Genomic DNA, 22,468 nt, shown 5'->3' on the forward strand with positions numbered 1-22,468 from the left:
CTCAGTTGTTCTATCCTCTGAAAGACTGACTGTTTAAAGGCAAATTAAAACACGTTAGCTAGATGCATTGTGAATCTTACTCGTCACACTTGTGAATAATTTCATTCTTTCAAATCTCCCTAAAAAAAATCTGATTTGTAATTTTATAATTAGCTGGAATGAATACAGAAGATATCCACCTTTACTTCACATGGGTTATGGTAAAAAAAAAAAAAAGATAAAAATGTATATGATTTTGAATTATATGAAAGATAAACCGTCAGCTCATGTAGCTCAGTCTACACTAGTCACCCAAAAACATTTCGGAAGAAATATTTAAACCTTTCCTTGCAGCTATTTTGCATGGTATCTTTACAACATTTTGAAAGCTTGTCACAGCCTATTGATGCTGAGTCGATTCACCTATTCTGCACTGGACTGCTAAAAACTGAATAGAAACTAAAAATACAATGGGATTAGGAAAAAGCAGTAGAGCATGACATTGATTGGCAGCTTTTCCAAATTATGGCTCCTTATTTACAGAACTCAGGAAACCACAGCCTTTTAAAGTGTGTGTAACAGATACACAGTCTGTAACAGATACACAACCTGTACAAAACCTGTAACAGGTAAAATGCAAATAGTGTGGTAGGACTTAGGTTCCATCATGCAAATGGAGTTTGGGAAAATGCAGAAACTGTTTTACACTTTAACACCCAGGACTCGCTGAGTGCCTTCTAATATCCACTGAGACAGCGCAGGAAAAGTCACTAAATCCCAGATGTTAAACATGGTCATGGGCCACAGAATTGGCAGACTACCATAAGGTAGAAATTAAAGCACTTTTTTTTTTTTATGGTGTGGTATGTCTCACTGAATAAACTTTTTTAAGGGACAACGTTACACTCCACGTTATGTTGAAGAGTTTGTGAAAGCAAAAGTTAACTACTTTTCCATGAGAAATGCTTAATTGTTTAAGAAAAGTATTTGTTTGGGCTGAATTATTGAAATCAAGAGTGTAGCACCCATTGCTAAGGCTCAGCTCTTGGATTTGAAAATCTTCAAGGAGACAGCTGGACAATGAATCCTTTCTTCTCTAATCCTGTTATTGACTGAAGAGAGAATAAGGATGAATACAGTAACTTTAATTTCTTGTGTTTCACTTTTCCTTGGGTTTCAGTAACATGAAAGTGAACTGCAGCTAGCGTAAGGGCTAATTAGACACCATCATTGTTTTGTCTCTGTCTATCCAAGCATGGATGTGTTTTGAATACTACTGACAGAGTGAGATGGACAGTTGTATGTCAATCAATACTGTATCACTGAAAACACCACAGAAATATGGGCTAGAAATTGTAGAAATCTAAACTCTTACAATTTCACAGCAGCTAGAAATCAAGTAATAATTACCCTAGCACTACCCCAGCTATCTGCACTTTCAACATACAGAGATGAACACCAACCATTACCTCAGACCTGAACACCTGCAAAAATGCTTAGGTTTGGATTTCTGTCTTAGATTTCAGTCACATAAAGAATTGTATTTTCTTTGGGCAGATGAGATATACTACATTATACGATGGCTTCAATTTGACACAAAACTTTGCTTCTGTTTATGTGTATGGAAAAAATATAACTAAAATTAAATAGACTGAGGCTACCTGCAGGAAATATTTCCAGAAGGTGAGGTTATACTAAGAAGCATTTCTTAAGCAGGTCAGAATAGCAACTGAGAGAAAGAACAAGAGAAAAGAGCCGAGTTACTTAAACTTAGTTGAGCATCAATTGGTCAGGATACAGTCTACCTCATAACTAGCACCCTGAATACGTCCCCATATTCAGTCCTTCAGATCTTAAAAAAAATAAATAAATTGAGTGCTTTGCAAGAAAGATGTATTCAACATTACCGTGTATTTCATCCTCAGTGAGTAGTTACTGCACAACAGATAACTCTGAGTTTAAAGAAAAAGCTTTCAATAGTTTCATTTTTCCCCAAAGCCCTAAACAGATCACACAGCAAAATCCTGAACTGACACTTCAGAGATATTACAGAGATTGCTTTTTCCTTTTCCTTTCTGACACTAGTATTTTTAATATAATATTAAACAAAAAATATTATGGAGAACTTTGAAAGCATCAGATGTCTTAGGAAGGCAAAAAACTAACTTCTATGGCATCCTACTGTTAATTTGATGCTATGTAGGAATCAGAGACAAAATCACAAGAAGCTGAAAAGGTAAAACTTCAGGTCTGAATTGTTATTCCATAGAGGTTGCAGCAGGCAGGTAAAACACATTTGGCCTCATCTGCATCTTCAAGTATGAAAGGTTATGTGAGATTGATGTTAAAGGTACAAGAATTATATCTTGAGGATGTACAAGTAAAAATGCATTCCATTAAAGAAAACACATCTTTAACAGGGACATTAACAGCAGTCCTCAAAAGGATGGGAAGATATTGTTCTCTTTTGTATTCATTTCTTAGTAAATATCAATACTATACACACGTATATACATACATATTTCTCAAGATCTTGTACTACTTTTCTGTCTCTGTCTCACTGACCTCTCACAAGCATTCCCGTGTCTTTGTTGTTTTGTATCCAGCAATACCACCTTATTCACTCATTTGCTGAAGCTGTGCTTGACACTGCAGGATACAAAATAACACAGAAAACATTATCTCTGGAACAAGAAAAGATTGCCTGGTGCTGTGAATACTTCTATGAAGAGCAAAATCAGCTTTGCCCTTTCAAAAGTTAGATAAGCAACTTGATTGATTGTCCTCCCCTGCTTTTTGTAGTCTTTCAAGAGTTCAAGAATTGGCCAGAAAATCAGTGTAACTCATGTAGAAGCCCCTCCATAAGGAGAAATGAAATGTGATTTTAGTTTGGGAAACTATTCACCAGTATCTGCTGAGTGCATCTTTGAAGTACCAGACAAAATGCAGGAAGCCTTACTGAAAACACACTCATTAAATTTTGGGGGCTACTAGTAAGGTCGTATTCTGCATATATCTTATATAAAGGGAAAGAGAAAAGCCACTCAAATGTTCTGTCACTGCACTGTGACATATTTCAATCATTTATAGGAAGCCCTCAGCAAAGAATGCAAACAAGAAAATTCTTCCTGGTGAATAAGATTAACTTTTACTCTAAAAGGATCCCCAGCTGCCCTGTGTAAATTCTGCAAATGAAAAGGAATTTGGTTTCTCAACTCTCTGAAAGTCAAACCACTCTTGCTCTATGCAAATCTCTACATACAATATATATCTCTATATACAATATATATCTGGAAGGAAATACTGTATTGCGCTCAGCCATGAAAAGGTAAGAGGATATAGATGGTAGTTCTCGGTACCTTAGTAATACAAAAATTGCTTAGAAAGCTTATTCGGACCTGATACACAAAAGTAGCAAAGAACAATTTAGTTACTGGAGTAGGAATTTAGAAAGTTACAAATCAGGGGGAAAAGAATAAATATTATGACCTCTGAAAAAAAGAGCTGTTATTTACACAGCCTGAAACAAGGGGACAAGATTTTATTCACAAGTTTTGGAGGTGGGATAAAAGAGGATATTTATAAAATCAGCAAAGCACCTCAACAGCAAACGTAGTTGGAAATTACAAGTAGCACCATCTTTCCAGGAAGAAGTTTCTATTTGGTTATTTATAGGGCACTTGCATCTTTACTGAAATACAGCGATGTTGGACTGCATTATCACCCACCTAACTGACTAACTCATTCATTTTGGCCATATAATGCAAATTGATATGACATATATGAACATGATTCTCTAGGTATCACAAGTCTGACTGATAAATCTATGTAGGACTACATTACATTTATGATCATAAATGGTTCTCTACAGATCAGGAGCATCAGCTAGACCTACAGCTGTGAAACTAGTTTGAAATAGTAAAAGATATCTTTATTAGTACAAGAAAATGAAATCACCGTCTGTCACCTTACAGTCAAACCACCAAAATCCACTAATATTTACTCCAGGCTAAAATTTGATCTATCACAACTTTGGCTCTTCCTGTTTTTAACCTCTTACGAGCCTCTCTGCTGTAAACTTCTTCTGAAGAGGATCATTCCTCTGGAGGAATAACTGTGAGGTGTGAAAGTACATATACAAATTTTATCAGACTACCAACATCAAATACCACCACGCCACCTATGGCAAAATTACCGTTTTCAGGTCAAAGTACGAAAAAGTCACTTGATAAGTGGGTCTTCTACCTCTCACATAGAGTTTCTCTACGCTTGCATGACAAATTAAAATGCAAATTACGTGCAGAGAATGACAGAAATCATTGAAAATCCCTCAGCTTAATTCATGCAGTATCTGCTACTGTTGTTCTGCTGGAAGATGCATGGGAAGGAAGCCATCCTATGATACTCCAAATGAAAGCTTGACACCACGTACCTGAAAGACTTCCGGTTATTAAGAAACCCACTTCCAGGTGTAAAGACAGTAGGATGTCTGTATTATACAGGTGATAAACCCAAATTCGCAGATATAGAAACAGCCACTGCCTCCAACATTTCCGGCCACGCCACCATCCATATTACCAACAAATTTCTGTATCATCAGTAATGAAAAGCGGTCATGACCCAAATATGCTATGCATTTTTCAAATGAAGTTAAAAAAAAATTGTGTGTCCCTCACTCTACAGAGCGCAAACTAAATCTCTTTTGTCTTTGTTTAGTATTTTTCTTATACTTTGGTAAGTTATAAAATAGTATAGATAAATTTTAAGTAAGAAATGCATTGAAGTCTAATATATCTAACTCTTAAATTGCTCTTTGTCAGATACGATGGCTTTCCACTGTCTCCTCCCACACACTTTCCATCTCTCCTGAAAACTGCTTCATCTTTGAATCATTACCATTGTAATTACAACAAGAAAAATCAGTAGAAGAAGAAAAAAATCTTTGACATAAAGAGCATTATCATGGGACAAAAATATCCTGCTGGAGCCAAAGATAACACAATGCTCCGTTATTAATATTTCTATTGATTATTGACTTCATGATGAAGTAAAAATCTAAATCTAAATCCTTTCACACTTTATATGTGGCACTCCCTTGTGCCTGCAAAAAAATGTAAACACGTTTAAAATCTGTAAAGGGCATGGACATCCCAAAACACCCGAGGAAAAAAAGTTTTTAGTAATTTTTTTTTTTCCCCTCAGTAAAAACATCAGAGAGTAGGATGTTATCTGTCTAGTATTCAGCTGGGCAAGCCCTGATACCTCAAAGGGAAGGTGTTTTAAGTATTCACCTACTGGGTGTAATATTTGCTTATTGTTTGGATGTTTCACAGTGGCTCTATGTATGGAATCATAGAACAGGTCGGATTGGAAGGGACCTCAAAAGATCATCAGGTCCACAACCTATAATTCTGCAAATACATAACTCACAGATTAGTCTCCTTGGCTGGATAAATGATCAAATTCTACTTTTAAGAGTGGCATCCAATTATTAATAGGGATGAAAGTACAAATTTTAACTTGGAACATTATCAAATAAGTTATTTAGAATGAATACTTCCTTTTAAGCTCCAAGGGACCACTTTATACTATCATTTAAAATCAGACTGGAGGAGAGCTTGCATAGTTCAATGATTTTCTGGTCAGCTTTCTGACCCATGGCAGGATGAATTATTCTATGCTATTCCTGACAGACTTGTCTAAACCACTGTTAAATCTCCAGTGATGAGGATATCACCACTCATTTAGACAACCTCTTTCAGTTTTTCATTTACTGCTGCAAATTTTTTCCTACCATCTAACCCAAATCTCCCATCCTGTAACTTAAATACAAACCTCTTATCTTAAGCATCCCAGACAGAAAGTCCTCTTTTTCCTTTTCTGCACATTTTCATAAATCTAAGGATTTTAGGTTACTTCCCACTATGTAGGGTACAGGATTCCAGCTCCCTCAAATCCTTCTTCTTTATTCAAGGCCCCGACAACCCAAAAGACAAGGCACAGGACTAATACAGATCTCTGAATCCCTTATTTGCTAAGGAACACTACCTACCATTTGACATTTTCAGTATAAAGGCTAAGGACTCAGTGGGGGAAAGAGAGTGGCAGATACTCGCCTCTGGAGTTAGATTCTGAAAAGCAATTGCAAGGCCAGGAAGCAGTCTGTGGAGATGCTCACATTACCGTTGCTTCTGTTTTGCCTAGCAGGTAGATATTAGGAAGTTCAGCTTCTGTGGCTGTCAAAGGGGCTACAGCTTGTTTGCGTTAAAAACAGAAAATGAGCAGAAAAGATAAGAACTGTTCTGATCTTAATCTGCAGCACAGTATCCATACCATCGAGCAGCCTTTACTGCAATCTTACGCCACTTTCCATCTGAAAGCAGGAGTGTTTAACCTACGTTATTGTAGGATGCGAGCAGAAAAGAGCAAGAGTTTGGGAATATGACAGGTTGGCATGAAGAAAATCTCGTATATACACTTGTGTTGAGAGAGCTCACCGTATAAAATATGTTTTCAGTCTTTTAAAGTTTACTCATAAATATTTAGAATGAAATCCTGATTTCTCTGGTTTCACAACAAGATTTTAACCAATGACTTAATAACAATTGTACTTCGTACTGCAGGGATATGGATTACAGATGGTACTATGCTTTTAAAATTATATTTTTGTCTGTTCCTTAAGATCTCCTTATATATCACACTGTTCCTATTGTACAATTCTGGCAGTTTATATGGAGAACACCCCCAACAATAGATTAAAAACAGTAGTTTTACACATCCAAATATTATTTTCAGTGAAAGTAACAGACTTGTTTCATAACAGCATGCTTTAACAACACTCAGATGCTTCAAGGAAAAGATAAATCCTCCGTCTTAAAATTCTGGCATGAAATTGGTTCAAGATTTAGCAACTGCTGTATCTTATTCTTTTGCTTTGTTATTAGTTTTCCAATAATCTTTTCCTCATCTAGATTACCCTCTATTATTTAGTTAGAACTTCCTCCATAATTGCAATCACTGAATAGTAATCACTTAATAAATATATCCTGACAGGTCTATTTTTGCACTGGGAAAAGATTCATTTTCTTTATCATCACTCCAGTAAGCAATTTTTCTTCCTACCTGAAGTAGCAAAATGAAATGTAGTGTCTGGAGCACAGTTCTGCTCTGATACATACAGCATTTCAGTAAGACCAGACACCAATCATTTCATTTTTTTATTCTTTGGATATGGATTCTTCAAAACCTGTGTAGCGAGGAATTTGTGTTCACCGACTTTTATATATAATTCTATTGATGCACATAGGTAAAAGCTGCTTTTCACAGTTTGTTAATAGTGAGCTAATAGTGGCATTCCTGGTGACTTTTCAGAGTTATTTTCCTATAATACAGGTAGCACAGAGAGAAACCACATTTTTGTCAAATTTCATGAGAGGGGATTGAGCTTAGGTACACAACATGGAAAAGCCAAAAAGAGTGTGCGTTTATTCTGCTGTCTATAAAGAACTAATTTTGTATTAAATAGAATAAAATAACCTGAACAAACTTGGATACCTGCAGGTTGCTATAATGATTTCTTTTCCACTGTGATGTGAATATAGCACAAGAAACTGCTGAGGAAACACAATGAAAATAAAATAAATGGTGGTCTATGTGTAGAAACCTGTCTTTCCTCACAAAATGGATCAATTTGTCCTAAGTGGGCTTGGCCTAAGTCACTCAAATCAAAGCAAGTCTTTCTACTGACTTGAAAGGATTTCAGGCTAGTTCTAGCAATAAACGGATACTCAGAGTAAATAAATTCTCCTATGAGAATCCCATTTTTCAGCTTGAAGTAGAGAAATTCTCAAATGTATTGTGAGGCTAATGAGGACCTCACACAGGTATTCAAGAATTCAAACTGTGTCCAGGGAAGGGAGAAATCCAGCCTCTGCTCATACGCTTTTTTACTCTGGTCTGGCCTTGCTGTGTCTTTGGACAAACAGACTGTGGGGTTTGCCAGGTGCCTTCCGAACAGGACTATGTCAAGGTTCAAATACATCAAATTTGCATTCTTGAATATTATTAAGGTAAACATTCCTTAGTGAGTAATTCTGACATGAAACAGTCTGCCAACCTTTTAGTTGAAAGCTAAACCCATAAAGGAAATACACTAAGTTAAAATCATTTTCCGTAAAATTTAAGTACATTTTAGTTCTCCACACTGCTGTTGAAAATACCTTCAGCGCCTCATCTTTGTTCCAAGTACCAATCCACTGTTTAAGGACCTATTTTCCAATGTTAACTTCTAGCATTTTTTGTACAAGTAGTGGCAAAAATTAGTTTTATGATCCTTATCGCTCAAACTCTTTCTCCCTTTCAGCCCCATACAACATGAGCCTTTGTGTTAAAACCAAGCCAGAAAAAAACAAACCCATGGAATCAAGCTGTGATTTTCCTCTGAATTGAATTCCATTTCTGGCCTCATGTTTTGTGCTTTTGTAAATGGCCTCACAATCAGGCCTGATGATATGAACATACCAAATTTCTTACTAATACAGCCCAGTCATAAAAATATCTGTGTATATACAATACAAAAACTATGGTTGAACAAATTTAAATGTATGATAATTAGAAGGGCAAACCTATTCCCCATAGCCTAATCTTTGCTGCAGGCAGAACCATATTAAATTTAAAAGAAATCTTTCTAATACACGCCAAACAAACAAAAAAGCTTACCCTTATTTACTTAATCATTTCAACAGCACTGCCCTTTCTCTCAAAAGAATTGTTTATATACTTCTATAATAGGGAAAATATTTATTTCATAGCTTTGAAAATTAAACTAAAACTCTCACTTCAGGGTTCACTAGCCGAGCTTGTAATTTTCAGAATTCTTTTATGGTATTGGGGTAAGGCATCTTTTTGTGTGCACAGTAATGAAGACTTAAAATATACTAATCACCTCTAAACAGGCATATTTCTAGAAGATTATAAAGCAAAAAAAAAAAGGACAAATGAGCAACTTTTAAAATAAGCAATTATTAGACAACTTAATGCAAAAATATTTATAAACTAGGCATTTTGTAAGGATATGGTAATTGCTTAATATTAAAACAAAATGCCTAGATTAATCTAGTAGAGAGAGGTTGATATGATGGAAGTCAGAAAGCAGTTGTGAAAAAACACTCTGCATCTTTGCTGGTGACAAAGTGTTCAGTCATAAAAGCTTTGATTTAAATCATATTAGCATAGTGTGGTAGAAGCATGCAGCACCACAACATCAAAGGATATGCCCTAAAAATAGGAATCTTTTTTTATTTTTTTCTTCCCAATAAGCATAGTCTTTTAGTTTCCAACTCGTGTGCATCTGAAATGGATTGTATATTCAGGAAGAAGTCAGAGGGGAATGAAAAAAGAAAAACAGCTTGAGGGATGCAATAATCTCACCATACTTTTAATTAAAGAAATAACAATTCACTTGTAATAGGACTGTCCCATTAGGGTCCCTGATTGCCATAAAAATCTCAATTGACCTACTTATTTTCTTTGGTAAATTCACCACTTCAAGATGATCTTGGATTTGAACTCCATAGGTTTCTTTTAAGGTAAGTCCTCCAAATTTTTTTCAGGGAAAAATACATTTGCCTGAAACTTACGTAGTCTCAGCTTGCAGTTGGATACTCTTACTCCAGATTATTTTGCTCATGCTTCTCAGAAGAGATGTGACCATTTAGATTTTCCCATTTTCAACTACAGTACAGGGAAAATAACATTTTTTTTTTTCCTAGTAACTTTGCAAGGTAGTCCAAACACACAACCTAACTGCTTGTAGCGACAAAATAAAGGACTTCATTTAGAAACAATTAATTCTTCTTCAAAATAAGATTTCAAGTGCTGTAATTGAGAGGATAGAACATCATTACTTTGTGTAAGTATAACCTTTTTGAACTTCCCAGGCTGACACATCACAGCTGAGATGCAATCGTGTTAGTCACGGCACGCTGCATGATGCCAATGCTGTACTGAGCAGCACGCTATTAGGAAAGGGTACAGCAGCATGCTGCACTACTGACAAGGCCCTCCCATGCTGTGATTGTCTATATGCAAACACCATGCCCACTGTCACAGCACAACACAGGAAAATGCTAGGGAGCTATTTCTGTAACACCAGGAGCACTTATTCCTCCACAACTTGACCCCTGCTCTGTGTGGAGATGGTGGTGGTGTGTTTCAGATGTGATGTATAATAGCAGGAAAGCACTGATGCATCAGACCAGGAAATTAAAAAGGATGCCATTCACACAAAGGAATGTTTAGTTAAGTTTGAAAAGCTTGGCTGAAATGGTACCGTGGTGGACCATTTGTTACATCTTTACTTACTAACGTTCATTTGCTGTGGATTTTTTCCCCCAAAATCAGTTTGTTATTGATTTTAAATCATTCCAAGAGCTCATCTGCATTTCACCCCAAACATTTGGAGTCTGAGCTAATATTTGAAAGCATTAGGGTCCTTAAAGGAACAGCCTATTACAATACACAACAATAACTATGTTTCTACGATTTATGAAAAGAAAGCAATATGTGCCTGTTTCGGTGCCTGTCGTTTGCCTACCAATGGTGCAGTGCTCCCCATTCCAGCCCTCTCTGCATTCACATTTCCCATCTTTACAAGTTCCGTGCTCTGTACAACGGGGATGACACACACGCTGGTCACACGCCACTCCTGTCCACCCTTCTTCACAGCGACATGCTCCGCCAATGCACACCCCATGAGTGCCACAGTCTACAGAGCACACTTCTAGGAGGAAAAAAGAAGAAAGATTACAGCTATCTTATGCCAGTGGCAATAAGACAGAAGTAGCAACCTAAGTCATTATGTAAAAGTGAGTAGAAGAAATACGCTTTTGCTGAAAACTACATGCTCTCAAAAACTGGCCTGTTCATATCTGGATCAAACCCAGCAGTCAGCTTTTGCTGAAGAACAAGCTAAATTACATTAAAGAGTCATTACAAAATTCTGCTCCTATATGCTGGACAGATCGCTGTAGAGCTGTGTTCCCTATTCCGATACAAGGAATTTTCACAGGTAGTTTCCTCGACACCTGTCAGCACTGCAGAAGGGGGGCACGTAGTTCTGTTTTACTCAAACCTGAACCTGTGTTGATTTTAACAGAGACATTTATTTGTTAAGAACGAGAACAAAACTCACCTAAGACACACTCAGCAGAGAATGGTGACAATTCAGGGTCACTTAGACTCTAGGAGTGACTGGAAAAGATACTTGCAAGTGAAAGATTTTGGAATCCTACTGCTAATAATGGTGAGATATCCAGCATCTTGCTCCCAAGTTCTCTTACAGCTCTCTGCCAGCAGAAGTTGTAGAAAAGCAGAGGGGTCTTTTGCCTCATGCATCAAAGAAAATGACAGTTTAAATTCTCATTCATGTATTTTTCTGGCTGCTGCTGATGCATGAAGCAGAAAAAAACATATCTTGATACTCATTTCACTGGTGGGGTATTCTGAGTCATTAATCTTAAGAAATAACTGAATAAATGTGAAAGCTGTAAAAATTACTTTGAGAGTCTTGCTTATGGCCTACAATTCCATCTCAAGATTCAGATTACAATATAAATGCAAAATTTCAAGTATTTTTTTCCCCGCAAATAGAACATTTGCTGTCTTGTCAAAACTGCTTTTTTTCTCCTGAGCTCCTTCTGTTAGAATAAACAAGTTTTATAATATTCAAGTCAACTGCAGCTTTGGAGAGGATGAAATTTTTTAGTTTATACTTTGGTGCTTGCTTTTCAGTGTGTCTTCTGCCCTAAAATTAATTCTTTAAATATTCCATATACAACCAAGAATCAAAAAATACCCTATATGTGAGAAGAGATTTTTCTGTTTTGTAATGTTTTTTTTTCATAAAATGGGTAGCATTTTCATGCACAATAAAGCAAACACCAAAAATATACTCAGTTGGAGTGTTTTGCATTCCCCAAATGTTATGAACATATTTATAAATCACTGCTGTGGAATTTTTCAGTTGAAGTTGGCTAACAGCTATAAAGCAGTTAATGAACTTTCTCAGTCCACAAGAGAGTCAGTTGCAGAATGAAATACAGACTCCTGACCTACACCCCCACCCCCAGCTGTCAGTCCCAAATTAGGAATGTATTAAGAAATAGTATTTAAATAGTATTTAAAATATATACACACATACAATGCTTCTTTCCAGCATAATTCAAAACAGGATCAAATTTGTTCCAAATAAAATTTTCTAATTTATTTGCATTTCGAATTTGCCTCTGACATTCACGTTTTAATGAAATAGGTGCATTACTGCAAAATCAGAAGAAATATTTTTCTTACCAACAGAGCAGTCGGGACCCATCCAGTTGGGATCACAGCTACAAAGACCCGTGTCAGACAGGTATGTACCGTGCCCACTACACTGATCTGGACACTGGGCTCTGGGAAGCTCGCAGTTTATTCCACCCCAGCCCGGGCTGCAGAGACATTCGCCATTCACACAGACTCCATGATTGGAGCATGTTGGATCTAAGCAATCAACTAAATAAGAAAACAAAAACAACGTAGAGAAAGGTCAGTTCCCACAATATAATATCTGGAAAACATTTAGTTGTGGTACCTTGAAAAGTTCATATCATTGGGACAAAATAAAATAAATTCATGTCGTTAAGTCATATAAATATCTGGTCTGAGAATTGGAAAGCATGAAGTAATTACATTAGCAGCATATAAAAGAGGGTGTGACTGAAAAACAAAAGTTTACTGCAGGAATTCTGGAGTGAAGAAGTACAAAGACTTAAAAATAAAAGTTAAATATACATAGTAAGAGCTCCACACATAAGCCTTAGTCTGGGGGCGTTCTGAAACACTCGAGTTCTGCTGAGTTAAACACTATATGGAATAATGTAGTGGCCCCCTCTCCTCCCTTAAAAAAATAAAAAATAAAAAATCAAACAAATTGCACTTTTCAAATAATACTTTTTTTACTTGGGAGTATCTTTATCAATACTACTATTATTACTATTCACTTGCTAGACCATTGTGAGAATAAGATTGTGATATCTACTTTAAATACCTAGAAGTCAAATTATCCGTGGCTTTCAGCTTCTTTTAGACTTTTAAATTATTCATGCACTTTTGAACATTTCATTCCTAGTCCATTAGTAGCTAAGCAGTGAAACTGAGAGTCCCTATTATTTCAACCCCTGTTCTACCCAGCAGATAATTCTTTAAGAAATAAAGAAAAACAGATGTACATACAGATTTCATCTTTTCTCTATCTGAAAACAACAGAATAAGAAAGTGAAAACAGCTATGATGGAAAATCATCCATAAAATTTCTTTTGCTATTTCAGTCCTGACAAATAAAGGGATGTTATGTGGTGTCTTTCAAATAAGCTCTAACAGTAACATTATCATTTTCCAAATTTTTATCTTGTATCATTAATTTGTGTAAGTGCACTATGCTCTACTGTGAATACGAACATTGAGGCTTCACCAACTGCCTTTTGCTGTGGAATTGAGGGCCAAGGTCAAACTTATGTCCTAAATAAAATGAATTCATCTCATGACTGGTATATATCAGCTCACAAGAGAAGAACCAAAAATGATTGGCATTCTCTCTTGCAGCTCTGGGAAGATCTGAGTTTATAATGAAAGTGATTTATCTCTCATCTTTTCCAAATTGATCCTTCTAAATTAAGGCAGAGACATTTTCACTCTGCCTTATATGAACAATGCTTGATCTTTCAAATCTCAACTTTTCTATAAACAGTCTTGTCAAATTATTTTATGAAGTTACAGAGCATTTAAAGTAAGTATATAGATTAGATACAACTCAGAGGATTGAAGCAGGCCCATTTAGAGGTACAATAACATGAGTTATCAGAATAACTCATAGTTGATTTTAATTCAGATTACAGTAGCACAGAAATTATGGTAACATTTCCTATAAGATTTTCACTGTAATAATGACCCTGGCGATTTCTTCTTCTTATTTTTTTTAAGATTCAGTGCTCAGTTAATTGGATATGAAAATACTATAGTGCAATTTAGTATATACACATAAACCATGATTGTTTGTGGTTCAGTTCAGAAAAAAATCATAAATTCCTAAATTGTTCTAAAAATATCTAGAATCTTCTTCCTGTTAGTCCTCCTCCATGCTCAACAAAATCAGAAACTCCAAAATTTAGAATATGTCTTTCATGCTATTTCTGTTACACCTGACACAGACAGAGCTGTGACAAAATAACCTGGTTTAATAAAGAAATAAAGAACAAAAAGAAAGATTTATGTCAATTTACCTTAAGGATGAATGATACTCTTTTCCCTAAATTTAGTCTTTTCTTTTAAGGTTATATTTTAATGGGAAATTCAAATGGGTAACATGTATAACTTTCTGTTGTACATTGCAGGACAGTTAACTTTAGAAAATACTGATTAGTCCTAATGTATTCCACATTTCAGAAACATACCACCTTCCTTCTCAAATGGAAGTGCTCATGAAAGCAATGTAGAACAAAACCACCTCCTTCTACCTATATGAACCGTTTCCTCTTTGCTGACTTACTGATGCGTGCAGCTGAGATTTACTAACACAGAATAAGCCTACTAACTCCCCTAAGCCCCTAAGCCCCTTCTTTTATAGAATAACAACTCACATGAACCCTCTTTGTCCATTGTTCTAGACAAATATGCTTTATAGCTGGTTTTTTCTATTGTATGATTAAGTAATAGCTTTCAAAGTTTAAACTGAAGAGACCTTGTACTCTGAACTCCAACCTTGTTCTATTTTAACACATACTCTTTGGGTTATCATCTTTGGCCATATCCTCAGCTGCTAAAATTAGCATAACTTGATTACCTGTAATAAAAATACAATGCTTTATGCTGCAAAGGTTCTGCCCCCAACTCTTTAGAAGGGTTTACCATGGTTCTTAATAAGGAATTATAAATGGAGCTTCTTTGGTATTTAAACAAAGGACAACGCACTTTAGCAAGTGCGTCTGTTAAACTTACTCGTAGCCCCTTGGCAGCTCAGATCATTAGAGCTCATTTAGTATTGGGCCCTCTGTAGATTTGACAAAAAGGGTACTGAAAGCAATTTATATCCCTAAGGACAAAAAAGGAGGTCAAGGAGTTTTCTGAACAATATGTACTGTAAACCCCCAAAGAGCCATGAATTACACTTATGAAGTTAAATGTCATTGAAAAATGACTCGACCATGAAACTGACAAGAAAAACAGTTAACTTAACCTAATTTGTCAATTTCACTTGTCTCCCCTCAAACCAGATTGAATGAAATCTGGCAAATATGCCACTTCATTGTGTGTGCAAATTTGTTAATAGAACAACAATGTTTATGCTGCAAAAATTGTGCATCACAGATATTGATTCTAGTGCCACTTTCATTTCAGGTAAATTGTTTGAACAATATGACCGTGATGAATATAAGAAATACAAAGCTAACGGGAAGAAGAAAAATGCTGACCCACTTGTTCTAATTCAATATCCTAGTTGGAAAATGGCAAATGAACCAAATTTCAGTATTCTTTTTGGAAGCTCAAATCAACAGAGGAAATTCCATATTTTAATATAAACATATATGTATATTTATTTGCATCATTCTACCATTAATTCATGCATAAAGTTTAAATATGATCAGATGATTACCTGCAACTGGAAAGACAAGGCTTCATATCATACCCTTTTCCCCAGAGCTCTTGAATTAATGTGACAAATATGTACAGAAGAAATGGAATTTTACAGTAGAAATATGCTGGTTGTTCCTTATTTATTTGTAAATTAATTTATTGAGTTATTTATTGCCCAATGAGGTATGCAAAAGGTTATATTAACCTTTTCTATCATGTTATCGGTCCCTTCCAAGCTTGCAGTTAATACCTCCTGCCTTTGTAATTCATTTACCTCTTAAAATCCTTATCCTTTCAAGCACTGGTGACTAAATAATCTATATCCTTTCCCCTCACATATTAATTTAACTCCCCCAAACTTTGTTGACTGAATGCTTTGCGGTGTTTCCAGGTTTGAAAGGTGTTAACATTAATGCCTTTGCAACAGCACATGCACTAGCTTGTTCTATAAACTTATATGGAGTGGATGAGGTATTTGCTTCACCTATTTCAAACATTCGTATCAGGATAAGCTAAATTAAGCACTACAAGAGCCTATTTCTCTTGTAGGAGTGTTAGGGGATTCAAAGATGTCTACCTCATATATAGCACAAGCATTGCAGACAACTGAAAGTAACAAGAGAACTCCATGCAAGTCCCTGGAAATCATCATCACAGTGGGTGAGGAATTGCTTACAAGGTAGAATTTACAGAATTAAATAAAAAATCGATCAATTTTAGGCCATTTACTATAGTCTAATAATTTTAAAAATTATAAAGAAACACAGAACATGATGAAATTCATAGAACTTACTTAGATTGAGCAAACAATTGCAGTTTGTAACAGAAAGAGAGCTTCTGCATTCCTAGGGAATTAGACTGGATGTTGTAGGGCATGCTACAGACAGTCTTTTCCACCTTCAGTTTCCATAAGAATGTAAGCTATAGCAGGGCATTTCAGATAATTTTTTAATTTTTCCCATAATCATACACTCAGGGTGACCTGAGAACTATCATTTGTAGCAACCAAAAGGGACATTACAGAATTTTCTGAATAGAACTTAAACTGTAACTCATTAAAAGCAATGGAAAAACTAATGACTTTGGCTGAGTTCTGGATTAGAGCTCTAGTGACTACAGTGTTGTGAAGCATTCCTAGAAAGAGATGACAGGAATGACCTGAACAAATTGTTGCAGTGTTGGCAGTCCCACTAGTGAGAATCCTAGCTTATATTTGCTTTTAGCAAAATAAGCTCATTCAGACTAATGCAAATCTTGTCCTAAAGGCAACAATTGCAGTCCACATGCAAAGATTAAATCCTCCTGTGATATAGGTCCCCATGATTTTCTTCCCTCCTGCCCCCCTCTCTTTTTTTAAATTTATTTATTTATTATTTTTTTTTGTAGGAGAAATAGTTGTTTACTATAGGGTAAGATAAAAATTGATATATATGTGATGTACAGCTCTGCATCCCACTCAGAATACTCCACAGAGACCCTTTAGTCCTAAAACCATGCAGCTCCTCTCCTGTCACCTTAATCTTCAAATTGCTCCTCCTTTTGGAGGATTAATAAACTCTGGGAAGTCATCATAAAGTACCTTGAAATATCACTGCTCTAAGGATGTGCCAAGGTATGCAGAACTGTCTATCTAGCATTCCTCTGGAGAGTTAAATTCTCTCCTAAAACCATACTTTCATTTTAAAAAGAAAAGGAGTCCAATTTAAGCTGTGCATTCTAACAAAAACCACTGTGAATAAAATCAGTATCAAGCTCCATCTATGACCACATTTTCAATGGGCCATACTGTTAAATTTGCTCATTCTGCATACACAAAGAATTGGACACTTACAACATGAAGAACTTTTCCACATTTAAGACAGTTGTTGTTAGTGTATGCCATCTGCCTTTTTTAAATCCCATGTCTAACAGGAGTAATTTGCACTAGGTGAAGTCTGTAACACGGACACCCAAGTCTTTCAAATCTGTCTCACCAATTTCTGTCTTAAAAGTGACTTATCTGTTTGCTTTGTGTGGAGCTGCAGTTCTACTATTTTCTCTACTACTACCACTTTTTCCTCTGCATTTCACTTCTAAATTGTTCAATAAATATAATCCATAAGAAAAGATTTATCTTCACTCTTCAGCAAAGGAATTATTCAGGTTTACTTGTGGCATTCTTAGTACCACAAAACAATGTATATAAAAATCAGAAGTTTAGTTTAAACTTTCATAGATCAGTAAAATTGTGATGGACTACATCTTTACTTCTCTTTTACAATGATCTGTTAGAATAGTTCTGTATTTAAAATTTTATTCTTTTTTTTTTTTTCCTAAGCATTTCAAAAGAAGCTCACAACATAGAAAGAAAATGTGCTACAGTATTACCTTCTTCACAATTTTCTCCTTTATAGCCAACAGAACAGACACAGTTCCCTTCGATGCAGGAACCGTGACCTCCACACGAAGGATCAATACACTGGCTGATGGGTACATCACATTCTGGACCTTTCCAGCCACTGTAGCATAAGCAGGTTCCTTTAGAGTACTGACCATTGCCACTGCACAGTACCGGGCAGGCAGCTGGAAAATTGAACGAAAGAAAAACAGCATACAGGGTCAGAAAAAACTCTAAAATTCCTCTAAAGTGCACTAAAAATCCACTTCCAAATACTTAGACATATATACAAGTATCTTAATTTACTGGAAAAAATTCAAAGCCAATTTGTAGCAGTTCAGTTCTTCATTTCCCAAAGAAAGCATTTGATTACTATTTAATAAAGCATGCACGTGTCGGGCATTCTGAGAATACAACTACTATTCTTTATAACCTGTTGGTGATGTCTGGGATAACTAATGAGGCAACGTGAACAGATTTGATTCTGACATTACTCTGCTTTGTTCCATTAGGTAACATCCACTCTTCTCAGATAGCAGAACAGTCCCCACAGCATGTTAGTATATAGCATCTTTCTTCCAGAACGTTTTTTAACGTAGTGTCCCAAAAATTTATTAGACCCTTTGACTTGTTTTTCCCATATATGGATCTTGAACACAGAAATAACGCAAGCTTTCATCAGTGCAAATGCATCAATACAAATGCACCTTGCCACCAATATCCCTGCCAAATCTTCTTTACCCATATCCCAGAGTGACTGTTTCTACCCTAGGTGTATTGACAAGAAAGCACCATTAACCCGTATTCATCTCTACTGTATTATTATAAAGACAATTTTTGAGCAAATATTCAGAATTCATTTATTCAAATGAAGTGAAGCCTATGAATAATAAAGGTAGCCAGCAGGCCTTGGATGCTGGGAATCAGATGTTGTTCATATGCAGAACAATGGAAAGAAACAAGCGGCTTACTAAAGCCAGTCGCACATAAATGTTACACCAAGGCATATTCACACTCCTGTATGCCCACATCTCCCATGCAAACATGGCAATCTGTGAATTTATATGCCTGCAAAAGGCTGAACGTATGGTCACCCACCAGAGAAATGGGAAAAATAACCAAGGAATCACAGAAAATGGGACTAATGAAGTGAATCTTTGATTAGAGGTGCACTTTTACACTCTTCTTTGATGCAGTTTGATAAAGACTAAAAAGTATTTCCCTGTCTTTTCACCCTTCAAAGTAATTAGAAACTAATAGCTGCTTCTACAGTACCAAAAATATACTCCAAAGCTACTATTAGTCATTAAAAGGTCTTACTGTCCCTCTTGCTTCTATTATCCTTTTAACCTGAATGATCAAGGAGAACCCAAGTAATTGATCTACTACAAAGAAATGTGTAACTGTCCTGTTGCACAACTCCTCCACTGTTCAGTCCTACAACTCTTATTAATCTTAGCTGTCCCATTGATCTGCTGCGAAAACACATTTCATAATGGATTTTTTCAAGAATTTTCTTTTGTGAAGTGGAAACAAATTGATCAGATAAACATATATACAGATTTATAACCTTAGATGTTAGCTAAAATTTGGAGTACTGAGAATTATTTCCTTTAGGACCACAAGTTGATTGGCCATATGTCACTTGCATAATCCTTTTTAGCTGATTTTTTCTACAACAGAGTTACATGTTGACATCTGCATGTTTTTTTGTTTGTTTGGTTTTTTTGATACCCCTCCACTATCTGAGGGCCATATTATGAGTCCTTTGGAAATAGCATTTTCATTACTGGTATTCTCTCTTACTATGAGTCTTTGTAATCTTGCTTAATTTTTTTCTTCACGCCAAAAATGAACACAAATATGAATAAAATATAACTTTCAGCAGCAGCTTTCTGATTTTGGACATAATATATGCTCACAAGTCAGTTTACTTCATTATATGCAAAAGTTTATGCTAAACTTCTAACTTACGCTTTTTGCAGTTGGTTTCAGAATTAAGCTTACTGAGCCAGCTGGACTGAATTTCAATGCAGACAAATATCCATTACATCCACACTGCATTGTAGGTCAGCCCGCTTTAAATGTTTTTGCACGTCGTCATGTAGCACCCCTCCATGACATACAACACACAGAACCAGTAGCACCTTGGATGCCATTTCACTAACTGCTCATTCTGTCTGTGTGTATTACATCATGGAGTCTATCTCAGCTCCTCAGCATGCACTGCTTTTCACCGCCTAGAAATGCTAACTGCTGCTACTGCAACGTCATACAGGTGAGCCATAAAGGAAGGGATCACACTAAGACTGCTTCCACTCCTCAGGTATGAAGACCTGGGGACCCAAACAACTCCTTTGGTCACAACCCTCCATTTCACCACAATTAAGAGAGTTCTTTGGGCAGATGTTGACACCTTTTCCCAAATCAGTGTACGTAAAATAACCACTTCAGTTCTGTTCTCTTTACTTGCCACGACATAGAAGATCTGGAAGTGAGTGGTCAGAAGGCAGTTTGTCCTGAAGACCTACACTAATCACAATGAGTGCCAAGTTTTGTTGAAACCTTCCACACCCTGACACGCTGTAGAGACACTGTTCCTTTTTTTGGGCCTTATCTTATGGCAAAAACATTTCTCCCTAGATCTAGGAAGCTCTCAGTTCCTGTATGTAGTGGTGAAATTTGCAGCCCCATTTTTCGAGTCCAACACAGAATGAAGTACTACTGTTAGATGTGTATTCTCTACATGCTTCCAAGCCACTGAAGAGACTTAATGGTATTGTTATTAACAGTTGCTCAGTGGGGCTCCTCCAGTTGTACTGGGACATGCCAGCATATGGCTTGCGTTTGCCTGTCAGCCTCCTTTACCATGCTGTGATAAAACTGCATGGAAAGAAAAGGTCCTGGGAATGCTAAGCTAATCAGAAGACAGTGGACAGTTTCTTCACATAAATCACATTTATTCAAGTAGGTATAAAGACAAAAAGTCAGAGTTGACTTACAAGCTGGATACAAATGAGGAGCAGCTTTTTTTGGTTTGTTGTTTTAGAGGTCAACATGGCACTCATCACCAAGAAAGGATTTCTGTTCTGCAAACCTCTCCTCTGGAGTAAAAACTCAAATAAAGGCAATAAATCTATTTGAGCAACACAGTTCCCTGCAAGAGGGACTGAGGAGAAATAAATATATTATTAAAGACAAACAAACAAAACCATCAAGCAGCCTAGATGGGACCACTCTAGACCTAGCTATACAAGGATGTGCCAGCCAACTGCCCTAAGACTGTTTTCTGTCCTTGCCTTGCACCTAAGTCTAAATAACCAATTGGTAACTGTGGTCCAGTCAGAGAAATGTATATTTGTTATTTGGAAGATGTTTATTGGAGAGCCATTTTCAGCTCCCACTTTTGATCTAAATTTGCAGGGTTCAACTTCTGGGACACCAGAGATTGGATGGCTGGCAGAGCAGAACAAACATTAACAGATGGTGCAAGGTTGTGGGCTAAAGAGCTCCCACAGAATTATTTATTTTTTTTTAAGCGTTCCCTGACTTGTTCTGGTCCTTTAGGAATTGAAGTGAAGCTGAAAGCCATGTCACTGCTTTTCATTTCTCTCTTTGTGCTTCTATCAGGTCAGAGGTCTTGCTGTGGTCCATAAGACCATTTAGTCCCTGTGAGACTTCTCTATTACTTCAAAAATAATCTGTCTTCAGTGATCTGCAGTTGAGGGATGCATTTCCAAGATGTTAGTGACACAAGAACTGACTCTGGACAAATGAAAGAATCTGTCATTTAACCTTAGGGATGAAAATTATTACAGTTAAGATTAAGAAAAGTGACAAGATGTTCTTGGTCAGATTTTGGCACTTTCAAGACTGCCACATCACCAAGATTGCAGGAGAAACATGTAAGCAAGAATGTCAGCATGAGTAGGTTATAAGAAGCTGTTTCGTCATTGCTGTAATAAATAGCTTGTCATTAATGTTTCTGCTCTGGGTTTATAGGTTGACCTAAGTGAGGAAGAGAGAGAGAATCGAGCTACTTTCTGTAGAAAACACAGTCAGGCAGGCTATAATGAGGCTTGCTAGGCCTTTGCTAGGCCATGTTGCTGTAGGTTGAGATATCAGAACAGTCAAGACTAATTTTACATCCAGGTTGCCTCAATCCATGTCCAAACACCTCAGGAGTCATCTGGAGTTCATGTTTTCTAGCAGTGCTTATTTCCCCTACATACAGGAGATGGGCCCTATTCCAGCACAAGCCTGTCTGTTCACAGCCTGCTGAAGGAACACAGGTTTGCGTAATGGAACAATCTCATTTCTGTGGGCAAATTGGTTGCATAAAGAAAACCACGTATTACACACCAGCACTTTCTAAAAGTGGGTAGAGGTCTTCGGGAATAGTTACAGCAGCATTCAAGTAAGTTACGCACTAAGGTATATCTACTG

At 36.5% G+C, this 22,468-nt stretch overlaps 1 protein-coding gene and 1 long non-coding RNA gene across 51 annotated transcripts in view; one reads left to right on the forward strand and one right to left on the reverse strand.

Annotated features, from left to right (window-relative positions):
- The window catches only part of LOC310881741, a 488,814-nt gene that overhangs the window by 134,153 nt on the left and 332,193 nt on the right, over window positions 1-22,468 (forward strand). The gene's annotated exons all lie outside the window — the stretch shown is intronic.
- TENM2 (teneurin transmembrane protein 2) overlaps window positions 1-22,468 on the reverse strand; it is a 1,465,234-nt gene that overhangs the window by 66,999 nt on the left and 1,375,767 nt on the right. For 45 of the 50 annotated variants that reach the window (XM_083799339.1, XM_083799310.1, XM_083799353.1 and 42 more), the window contains 3 exons: window positions 18,013-18,207; window positions 12,328-12,528; window positions 10,547-10,759 (listed from right to left, as the gene is read on the reverse strand). In XM_083799339.1, the coding sequence (XP_083655465.1) occupies window positions 10,547-10,759; window positions 12,328-12,528; window positions 18,013-18,207 (609 nt within the window). The remainder of the gene's footprint in view (window positions 1-10,546; window positions 10,760-12,327; window positions 12,529-18,012; window positions 18,208-22,468) is intronic. The other 5 variants (XM_083799331.1, XM_083799336.1, XM_083799340.1 and 2 more) reach the window with 1 other exon arrangement.

Source organism: Anser anser (genome assembly GCF_964211835.1).
Source record: "Anser anser genome assembly, chromosome: 14".
Taxonomy (NCBI): Eukaryota; Metazoa; Chordata; class Aves; order Anseriformes; family Anatidae; genus Anser; species Anser anser.